Source organism: Thermobia domestica, chromosome 2 (genome assembly GCF_964235325.1).
Source record: "Thermobia domestica chromosome 2, izTheDome1.hap1.1, whole genome shotgun sequence".
Lineage (NCBI taxonomy): Eukaryota > Metazoa > Arthropoda > Insecta > Zygentoma > Lepismatidae > Thermobia > Thermobia domestica.
Genome location: NC_137455.1, coordinates 301,834,805 through 301,846,901, shown reverse-complemented (window position 1 = coordinate 301,846,901; position 12,097 = coordinate 301,834,805). Strand labels below are relative to the sequence as shown.

Genomic DNA, 12,097 nt, shown 5'->3' with positions numbered 1-12,097 from the left:
TCTTTGTGCAGATAAATCGCTTATTTTTCTGAGTACTAAGAGTGCATGCCCAACGTTGCTCCCATCACTGGATCTAATCCCGTTCTCTCTATATAAATTGCTAATATTTTGATTGCATGGGAGATATGGCGTTTCGATAATTACGTTTGTTAAAAAATTGAGGAAGATATTGCGTTGCCACAAACAACACCAATTATTATTATTATTATTATTATTATTATTATTATTATTATTATTATTATTATTATTATTATTATTATTATTATTATTATTAATATTACTATTATACCTACTGCTATTTGCAATGCAATATGTTACTAAAAAGCAAATCACATAACACTCCTCGCCATTTACGCTCCCGAACTCGAAATACATGATTTCCAGTTCTCTGTGTTAGGGAAAAGCATATTTATTATATTATTCTTTGAAATAACACGTTTCGCAAGTTACTTCACTTTCAAAGTGTAACTTCATATCAGCACTAACTATCCTCTTGTTCCGATAGGAAAATACAACCCTGCAAACAAATGATAGCTTGACCGTAGCGAACGGGCGCGAACCTTCCTTAGGAGATTAATCATGTCCAATATTTCAATTAAAAAAATAAGTCCCTGTAAACAAACATTTCAGTAAAGGAAGAAAAGTCACTCAAATATTGTGAATACCCATTTATGGGCGAACTTTATTTCGCTTGGAACTTTGAAGGGCCGCCATTTTGAAAATTTTCATCTGATTATTCTGGCTAAGGAACTCATTCAAGATATTTTAACAATTAATGTTTGTGCCAAGTTTGGTCTCAATCCACTGGAAATTACGGTGGTTATGGCATTCACAAAAAGCGTTGTATATAGGGAGATAGATAGAGAGACATATAGAGGGAGAGAGAAAAAGTGTCTTGCACCCTTCTCCCTTCTCGCTCCTGAGCTGTGTCACAGCTAAACCGGGTCTATTTGCAAAACATATTGACTAGAGTAAACTAAACACATGCATCTTACTACTCAACGTAGAAACGAGGTCGAGAGGTTTAAGGCGTGTAATGATTGTATTTTTAATAACCATGAGTATGGGTTTCGAACCCCTCCACCTCCCTTTTTACATTTTGCAGCTACGTCGAAACGATCAATTTTTATTCTTTACAAATTGCAAATGGCCTTTACATTTAAAATAAGAGGAATTTTGGTGGCATTTGTTTGGATATTCTTCACTTTCGAAATGAAGACAAGCATAAAAGCAATACCCAAAGACAAAAATGGTATTATCAGTAGTAAACATTACCAATAATAATCTGCTACAAAAGACTAAATACGACCTCTTTTAAGATCTCTCATGATGTGTATGTATTACTAACAAAAATTTTGAAAACTCTTCCTGCATGAGATTCACAAGTACCTTACCCACTACACCAAGATCGTGGGTTGTTAAACGTTTAGTTGTCGGCGTATTTGTGTTGTTTGTGTTTTATGTTCCAAATTCGACAATTTTTACTCTTTTTACTTCCTTTAGCAGCTGTTTCTGGCTTTCTCTTTCTTTATCGTGCTTTATTAACACTATGCACTATTCGTATTCACATCTTGTGCTCCTCTGCAATGTCTTATTCAAAGTAGAAGTTCTACTTGCCCCGCAGTAAAGATTTGATTGAATTAATTCTCATACTCTCCATGGATGAAGCGCAGGAATGCCAGACTCAAAAAAACAACAGGTGTACATTTACTTTCCTGACAACCTGCACTCCGTCTCGAATCATACTAACTGCTCAGGGGCTGTTATGACCACAGTATTCTTATCCAGGCCTTATATATGGGAAACATTATGTGTCAGGAGATTTTATTAAAGTAGAAATGTGTGTATATATAAAGATAAGAGCCAGAGAAAGAGAGAGAGAGAGAGAGAGAGAGAGAATGCGATAAAGCCTTACTTCTTCGATGTAGGAAGCATTTCACAGCATTGAACTAAAAGCTATGGAAATACGATCTAAAACACCTTCCGCACTAAAACACAATTTAGTCTCTTAAAGTGATTCGAGTGGATCGTGAACTTTCTATATACATCGATTTTACGACAGCTTGATATTTAAAAGCAAAATCCGATTTTGTATATGATCTTCTTATACACATTTTTTCTCCTTACGATTGTATCTATATTTCAAGAACGTAAATCAAATGGTATGACGATAAATAGTATTTCTATGACAAATATTTGTGGACGTATACACTACGCACAATTACTTATTGATATTACATAATTTATTGATTTGTATTTAGTATGCTCCCATAGTATACCGATGTTCTCTGTTCACGAACTACCTAGGTAGATATACACATGTTATAGTTTAGTCATAATAATTACTTATACCCTGAAATGCTTGACTGAATGCATATATATATATATATATATATATATATATATATATATATATATATATATATATGACTTATCATAATGTACAAGGTGAGACGAAGTCTGGATATATCCCTATAGAATTTGGACGAATCGTGTAAGGAATTAGAGTGTCATTTCATATTTGTAGTTAGGATCGCAAATTACAGGAATTTTGGCAACAGCAGTAGCCATCTTAAAATGCACAATGTTGGATTACGTTTACGTTTTCTAATAGGAGGAGAGTCTTGTCGCATATCATCTTACAGTTTCTTTTTTCTGAATAATACACCTGTTCAATCCGTTTTGCGACATCTGTATTTGTGTAAGAGTTAAACCTGTTAAAGTTTAAAATTGGAAGGAGCTGATCAATTTTCTTTATCGTTGCAGCTGATCCACAAAGGCACTTACAGAAAAGAAAGGCAGTAAAATTGTATTAATAAGTAGTTTGCGAAGTACTAGAGTGATTGTTGCTGACTTCAATGCCCGGCGTCCTGAGAGAAATGAATATGACAGGTTCCAAGTTATTGGACAAATTGCGTGTAACAAGCTCTGTGACTGCAGCCACACAGTGAACGTCCAAAAAAGGCCATCGACGAGGAGACTGGAACAATAATTTGCCATCGGTTAGGAAAAGTCCACATCGCAGAATGCGCCGGTTATCTGGAATATCCGGTGTCAGTCACCGTTCAATACAGCGTGTGTTGCACAAACATACAAACCAATGGTACTCTACAAGTTATAGTTACAACATCATCCTTAGAAGGATGAACGTGATCGGCGGTTACAGGTTGCAGAATGGGCTTTGAGTAGTCAGATAGTAATCCAAACTTCATACGACAGGTACTATTCAGTACTGATGCTAACTTTTATATGGAAGGTGAGGTAAACAAGCAGAATAACCGTTATTCGTCAGATGCGAACTCATCGCCGGTGCATCCTTCTGAAGGTGCTGGTGATAAAAAAGTGATGACTTGGTGTGACATTTGGCACATAAGAATCGTAGGTTCGCCTGATTGTTTTCCTGATATTACTGCCTGATTAAACCATTTTTTATAGTGCCTGATCACTTTTCCCTGTGTGTTACTGACAATCTGCAGAATGTACTGTTTTGTTTGTCGTCCTTGGTGAAATGCTTCAATGTCCTCGTATCTGCTTCGCCCTCTTTCTGCCAATTCGTTCACTATCATAATGCCTTTCAATAAATCAAACCCCAGGTTGAAAGATGATATCTTGTTTCCAAGTAGACGGTCGTGTTTTCTTTATAATTTGTATGTATGCAAAATCTTGAGAACCCCGTCTTCTCAAGATCTACGGGAATAAAGTCCAAGAATTCTTCTTTCTTTGAAACTTTTGACTTCAACACTATTTATAGGTATTGGAGTTTGGTTTTGTACATCATATTCCTCCGTACTCCCAGTTATATTAGAAACGTTCTTCGTTGTCACATGTTGTGGTACTTCATCACCAATGAATGCGAATACCGCAGTTTCTGGCGTCAGATACCTAAAATTTTTAGCGATATTTTTCACAGCAGAGTTACTAATTTCTGGATCTACTGACTTGTATTCAACTAATTTCTGTAAAAAAAACTGTAATTCTAATCTGGAGCCTTTACGCTAATGGAGCAAGGAAGAAAGCTGATGAATAGATTCAGGCATGGAAAATCGTAATGTCTTTAACATTTTTTTACTTTAAATTTATATTGGAACAATTATATTGTGAAAGCATATTTAGTCTTTTACCATCCCTGACCATGGTTCACAGCTCAAGGAATGCGAAATGAAACTCTTTTAGGAAGGGTGCCTCGTAGTAAGTTCATAACCATTTCATAAATCTACAATAGATATACCAGAGAGCCATAGAGAAACATCGAAGCCATCTCTACGGTGTTTCTGGTGTATCTGTTGTATAAATAGTTCAGTAGTTGCTTTTGTGAATTGAACTCCACGATTCCCTGATTGTTTCAAGCAAAAGCACATCAGGTCCGAAACTTGCACTACCATATATTACTGTTTGAAAACCATTTTCAAGAACTAATTCGAATATATGATGTAGGTGCGGTAGGTACAGTAAGTCACGATCAGATATCTCGAGGTTTGTGCAAGCGCCGTATGTTCTACTGTTGTTGCTTGTTGTCCTATTGAAGCATAACGCTTGCGTTTTGTGTTATATGCCCCATTTCTGCATTGCTTCGTGAACAACTGTAGCTTGTGCTTTTCCTGTAGATTATGGCATTTCAGTGGTGCATAATAATTGTTGTTTGCAATTAGAAGTTACAAATATCGCTAGTCTGTCAATTTTCTTTATGCCACTACAGCTGAGGTACCCACACCTTACAACTTTCGACACTAGCACATTCCTGTATCATTACAGAAAATGAACCAAATGTATGCTTATATTCCAAAGTTGTTAATTATTGCATCATCAAAGATAAGTTAAAAATAAAGGCGGAGGCGTATTTGTGCTGAAAAAGTTCCCCAAAGTAGTATGTCACATGTCCCACTCCTACTTAAAATTTTTGGTCTGAATCCAAGATTTCAACGTTCAAAATGGCTGCAATCATGGTACTACTCAGTTTGAGGTGTGGATGTATCTGCGTTACATCTACCCAAAATATGATCCCTTTCCGCTCAGTTGTTTCAAAGTTACAAAGGTTTACTCCAAACTTTTACCTTATATTATATTGTAAACCTAATCAGAAGATTAGGTCGCTTGGGTGTCGGTCAAACATTTTTCAATTGAGCGAATTTTTTATAGGTTAATTTGGTCATAAATGGAAACAATTTAGTGGTTGTGAGCAAAGAAATTTGGGAATCAAAAATTAAGAATCACATAATACATATACAGGGTGGTAATGAACTATACCGAGAAACATTAAGACATGATTCCTTACACCAAAATAAGACAAAAAGTTCATATGTATCTGTTTCGAAAAGTGCATAATTTCAGAGTTAGATCTGTCCAAAGTCTTGAAAAGGACAAATTTTGAGAGGCAATATTTAGCATTTTAGAGACTGTGGATGGTCATCCTTCTTAGCTTTAAGAAATAAGGCATACGCATTCTAAATTGCATATTTCATTAATGTTCAATGAGTGTACAGATTATTCCCTGCATTGAGAAATTCCCAAACATGCCATCAGAGAATTTTGAGATATGCTCTGATATTATGATTAGTCCAAAGCAGGCAAAAGATGAATTTGGTAGCAGTGAACACTGAATCCTTTGGCGCGATGTCGGACGTCTTAAGGATCGTCAGCAGCACGGTCTAAAGTACTCGGGAAAACTCATGGCTTGATTTCTTTCATGCTTATAAGTGAAGAAAGCGAGAAATATACAGTGACGAAATACATATCATCACACGTAATTGAACGCAAAGAAACATGGAGCTACCTGTTCCTAACACTTCCGTTTTCTTTCCGAAGCATTGAAAGTCCAGAGTTGTGAAACCTTACCTACTGCCTATTTTGGACCTTTCTTTAAAAAAAAAGTATTTCTGAAAACTATTGTAAATATAGCTGAGAATTACATCATGTAGGGAATAACCTCTACACCTGTTGGAAATTGATGAACTATGCAGCTTTGAAATGTGTATTCATTTCTTCCTTTACGTCGATAAAACACACCATCCACATTTTCTAGAACTCGAAATAGGGCCCATTAAAATTTAGCTTTTTCGCTATTTCGGACAGCACTAGCTCTGAAATTATGCACTTTTCGCCATAGGTCCATACGAACTTTTCCCCTTACATTGATGTAGGGAATGTCGTCTTACAGTTTGTCAGTATACTTAATAAACACCCTATATGGGGGTCGTTGTGCGTTTATGTGTGTGTGTTGCTAAAGTAATCAAAACATTCCATAATTTCTAACACATGAAATACCATGAAATCATGTTTAACCAAATAGTACCGAATGGGGGTTCAACCATAGTCCTTGACTGCTAGGTCTAGAGTGTTTTAACTTAGGACATTACTGAGTTCTTGGGGATTATAGTCGCAGTACAAAGAATTGCTTCACAAAACACGATTAAATTTTATAAGAAGTTTTGTTTAAGTAAATACCATAAACGCTTTTATGTTTCGGTTGTAATCGTGGTTTAGAAGTTAATACATATATTGTAACTTTTCTTTCATTATTTCTCTCGAAAATATATTCCGTGCATGTTAATACTATTTTATTTCTGTTATTGCACTCACTGCATATAATAATGCTAAATTATATACTCTCTTCAACAATTTGAAATATTAATCTTTAATTACTATTGTAAATTGTTTACACCATTAATTATTGTAATTATTACATGAAGATAATATTATAATTTTATTTGTTTCCAGTATCGTTTGGTGGAATTGGTTGTCTGTTCTTCGGATGGAGCCTAATATCTGTTGCTGAAATTATTTACCTGTCCATTGTTAAAACTTGCGAATTATTTTTCCCACACTTAACATCAAAAGGGTTCGGCTTAAAGAGAAATACAAAACACATTAGTACAATTGCTCCTCTACACATGTACCCTCTTGAGTTGAGAAATAATAGTGTGCGCTATGGATGTAGAGAAATACATTGTGCCGCAAGTCTAAGGTAAATTTTAGTATCATAGACATGAAACTACTTATGGTTGAACATAACTTGAGATGTTAATTTTAGTCATTATGTACTGTAATTCTGTGCATATTAACATGAAATTTTTAATGTGATTAGTTTAATTAAGTAATCATGAATACCATTGTTTTTTCTTTACATTTGCACAGAGCAAAAACAACATATAAGATTTGATTTTGATCATGTACAAAACTTTAATTAACTAAATTCCCATGAATAACATTTTTGTATATCCATTCCTCTAGATGTGGAAACATATATGAAAATGCCAATTCCATTCGTCTTAAGTATATGTTCTATTTTACGTAAGTTATGATGTAAAATTAAATGTGACTTGAGCGCAAAATGCGTCTATGCGTTTGAAGAGTTATAACTTCAAATTACTCATCGCAAACTATATAGTAACAGACTGCAGATAAACTTACTTGAAAACGGAACACTTTTCTACAAACGCTTAAAAAAGATTTCAATTAGCGTAACAAATAGTAATGTTGGTGACTAATTTGTCAATCCTTAGTTTATATTCAGAAGAAGTAATACTTCTCAAAACTAAATTTCTGCGGATTATGCTGTCTTAGTTAATTCCATAAGTGACTTTAAACTCCAATAAATTTAATCCAACAACGAATCCAATATAGTGACAAATATCGCTGTTATTCGTTTAAAATTGTATTGAAGTTGAGAATGTGTAAACTAAGATTTGCTAGTAGTTTCAAAATGAATTGTTGCTCATATTAGATTTCAAAAATCACAATTTCATCATGCGTTAATATAACAAGTGATAATTCGGATACAAATTATCGTTTAGCCTATGTATATCCAAGATTAACTCTACTGAAAATTGCCTATAATTTACCAAAGTAAATTTAAATTTATATACATTTAAAATTATGTATCTGAAAGGTTCGACCCAAAGGGTATTCTGTTTTTAGCACCGTTTCTTAACTCATTTCTACTACAAACTCTATTTACTTTAATTCCATAACAGCACAAACAGGAGAACTTGGAGAAAATTTGGAAAGTACTAATATTCTTTAGTGATCCTCGATCTAACGGTTAACGAAGTCTCCCCATCAATACTAGAACATCTCATCCAACTCTTTTATTTCGCGTGAGCAGCATCTGCACCATAGATTTCCCAACAACATCTCTTGTGAAAGTTTTTTTTTTACATTGTATCAGAATATCTAATTATTATTATGGCTAATTCGTCCTGGCATAATAAGTTCATTATAATATTTAATATTTATATTATTTGTTACTCCGGAGATGGTTTTACCCATAATTGGTGTTTTCTGAAGATTTTAGATTTTACTTACATTTGATTGGTAACATTGCTTGGCATTGTCTGCCAATATTGCTTTTCATGTTCAATTGTTTTCTGCTGTTTTCTGCTTGTTAACAGTTATTTGGTGCGAAATTTGTGTAATGAACAATGTGTGATCAAAGTCAATATAGCATTGAACAAATATTAGCTGTTGCAGTTTGGCTTCACGAAACGTGTTACACAGGTGATACCATGGAAAGCATTAAAGCGAAATTTACAGACCATTTTGTATTTAGCCACCAAGAAAAGCAACAACGTTTTGGTGGAAAAATGTACATTTTTTGTGGGCAGTGCCAAAGGCCTTTTCCAAGACTTCCGAGTATCTCCACAAAACATCTGCGAGAACATGGCGTAGAATTCTGCTCTGTTACGACATGGATGGTAATCATATCAATATTTATTACTCTTAAGACCATTCAGACTTCAAGGTAACTATGTACAGGCATTCTATCATAACTAACACTATACTGTTGAAACTAAAGGGACCACCCGATATAAACAAAATGGTTGTTTTGAATCGCTAACTGATCAGCGATCATGCGAAGTGAAAACGTGAATATTCACTTTACTAAGAATGTAATGCAACTCATAACAGAAAAGTCTAACAAGTTGTTGATATTTTTCGTTCTTAATCAGTTGTTTACAACCTAAGATGTGTGTGTTTCGAGTTGCGAAAATGGGGCCAAGCGGATGCACAAAACGGAGAGAAATTACATGCGCAATTATAAATAATACGAATATTGTAACGAAACCTTGGGCTAAACACTTTAAATTAATTCCAATATAAATTCAAAATTACTAGTAGATATGAATTGTGATTTAAGTAAGAAGGAACTGGTAAAAAGTAACGTTATACTGCAATTGCAATCAGAAGTTTTGCCGGAAATATACATTGATTGGTGCTATTATTATTATTATTGAAATTGCTGAAAAGTTGAGACGAACAAGCGACAGTTAATCATGAAGTACACAGGGTCTGTGAAAGGGAGCGCCTGGTTGACAATGTTTGGACCCACTGCTCTATATGTTGTTGTGGAGAACTCTTCGTTATTCTGCAGGCCACTATAGGAAAAACAACACTGTGAAAAGCTGTCCCTCTCCATTTCTTTTCATTTCCTTCATTCCACTATTTCTTACACCATCTCGGTATTCTTTGGCATACGAGGAATGACCATAGGAGTAAAGCAAACGTTTTGTTTCAACATTTTGAGTCTCTACCAAGGAGTGGAGGGAATAAAGTGACAAGTGACCGCTTATCATAATGTGTAGTGGAAGTAAGAAATATAATTTTATGTCACATTTCTGTTCTCCTTGATAAAGCGATGTAATATGGTTATTATCATAAAACAATAAAAAGGAAGATTGTAAATATGTATTGTTCTAGACCTGCAACTGACATTCTTCACTAAAGACCACAAGGCTAGATAAATTGGATGGGTCTATTAGAACATATTCCGAACTAGATCATATTGTGACTTAAAGATCTCAACATACGAGAAAGTTATCACGGTTAATCAACAAAGCAGAATCGTACTGTATTAACCACAATGATCAGTTCTGCGGAATGAAGCAATATAAGAATTGCTTATTTAAAAAGGATACCAGCCAAGATACTAAATCATATGATAACTACTAGTTCTGCAGATTTTTCTCCACATCCTAATAGAATGAACAAGTGTGCTAACGTTAATATCAATAAAAAAACTCGTTGCTGACTTGGTTACAAAAATGTTTATTATTGAGGAAGATATATAATTAGTACTAACAACAGTAGTGTGCTTTTATTGTCTTTCTTTTTCTTTTTTTCTACGCGATGTTAGCTGAATGAATATTTGAAAGTTATTTTTACCAAATTACCTCCTCCATTCCTAAATTCTAACAAAATTAATCATAAATCGGGTTAAATGGTGCAAAGTAAGGAAGAGACGTGCCAGAACTGAGACAAAACGTTTCTTCAAAGGCATGCATATTACTGTGGCAACACTCTCCTTGGAAAACTTTCTTAATGTTTCTGACTTATATCTACTACTCTAGACTAAACGAAGTTACTGAATTTGATGTGACTACACGCAGTATCAGTGTACAATCCCGTGTAAACATACATTTGAGATCCATCCGTTTTTATATTTTATTGAAAGTAAGAAATTAATTTCTCCTTTTCACTCATTTATTACTAACGTCAAGATCTAATTCAATAGGAATATCTCTTGAAAATCATATTTTTGAATTCATGTTTCAAATTATACCATGAGTGCTGAGCATGAAATATTATTATCGTGTTCTAATTAACCGTAAACAACTTGGGTCTCCAAGAGAATGTAATACTCTATGCTTTGTTGGGCTCTTCCAGAAAAATATGAAAATGGACTCTTCCTAAAATGCAATTATAGATATTTTTGAATGAAAATCATTTTTTTTCTTTTTCCAGTGGAAATTATTATTGAATGTAACCACAGTAACGCAACCAAGAAACTTCTAGGGTTAGAGCTCGCCAAAACTTTTGGAACATTATCCTTAAGTGAAATATGTAGTGGACACTTACCATGCACTTGGTGGTTTTCCCATTTTTCCCACGTCCTTCATTCCACTACACGCATTCACCTCTTCATAATAATCTTCCTTAGACTCAGTGCTTAAGCTCGGGATATTACACTCAAGAGAAAAAAGGAATTAAATCCATCTATTCTTCCTCTCCAACCTAAGAAAAGATAAGGTTCTATTACAATTTATGATATTCTGTGCAATTAGAATCTTCTAAAAAATCTTTTTGTCTTTTTCTCTCATTTTTCTTTTTTATTTTGCTTACTGCTAGGGAATAAAATCAATTCTATGTATGCTCGAGTTAGTGCTTTTTGAATGATGTAATTGGAATGTCCTTGAGAATGTATTAATTATGTATTCTTCTATAACCCCAAGTATTACTTGATTCGCAGTTCGTTAACCCTAGAAATACCAAAGGGTTCAATTTTTCCCCCGCGTCCTCTTTTGTTCAATTTGTATACCTTAAAATGTTTTAATGATTCTCATTTTTTTGTTATTGTTAATTTTGATTAGATGATCATTTTGGAATTTTTCCACCTATTTAAAGCAGTATGGTTTTATATAATATATATATGTTGCGCGGGCTTATTTGACCCCCCCTTGGTCATAGGTGCCACCCATTCTTTTATTTTTCGATGATTTCTTAATTTTGACTATTTTTGTCCAAAATTTAATTCTTTTAATCTATATTGAATTTTCCTTTACATAAAAACTTAGCCTACCTAGAGCCGGCCCTAAAATACCATGATATCTTTATGATTGGATAGGATAACTAAATCGTCATGAAAGTAAGTATCGCTTTTATACAAAGTGATTCATTACTCCTGCTATCTAGTTGTATTATCAACTGACGGTTAGCAATCTGATATATACCAGAGGAGGATTGTAGGGTAGATATTGTCGAGTGTTGTTTCCTTCTTAGCAGAATAGGTTTCTTTGGTGGAAATGGAACAATTTTGATTTCGGATATGTTCACGATCTGGCAACATGAGGAACAGTAGACTGTGTTGGATCTCTTGCACATGTTGCTGTGTGATTCGAGGCTGTGTAACAATTTATGAAATTCATGATGTCCAACAAATTTATAAGTAACGAAGAAGTTGAAAATATCCTATGTGAAAGTGACATTGATGATGTGAGTGACATTGAGGAAGATGACGAAACTATTTCGTATGACGAAAGCGTAGAACATTGTTTTGAAGGAGACTGTGGAGTTGCAACTTGTGAACCAACCTTATTTGTTTGTA

General features: G+C 34.2%; 1 protein-coding gene across 1 annotated transcript in view; it reads left to right on the top strand.

The window, feature by feature from the left end:
• The window catches only part of LOC145679469 (uncharacterized), a 63,401-nt gene extending 52,034 nt beyond the window's left edge, over window positions 1-11,367 (top strand). Inside the window, exons 5-6 of the mRNA XM_081750048.1 lie at window positions 6,715-6,961; window positions 11,364-11,367. Coding sequence (XP_081606174.1) covers window positions 6,715-6,961; window positions 11,364-11,367 — 251 coding nt within the window. The remainder of the gene's footprint in view (window positions 1-6,714; window positions 6,962-11,363) is intronic.
• Window positions 11,368-12,097: the final 730 nt, after the last annotated feature.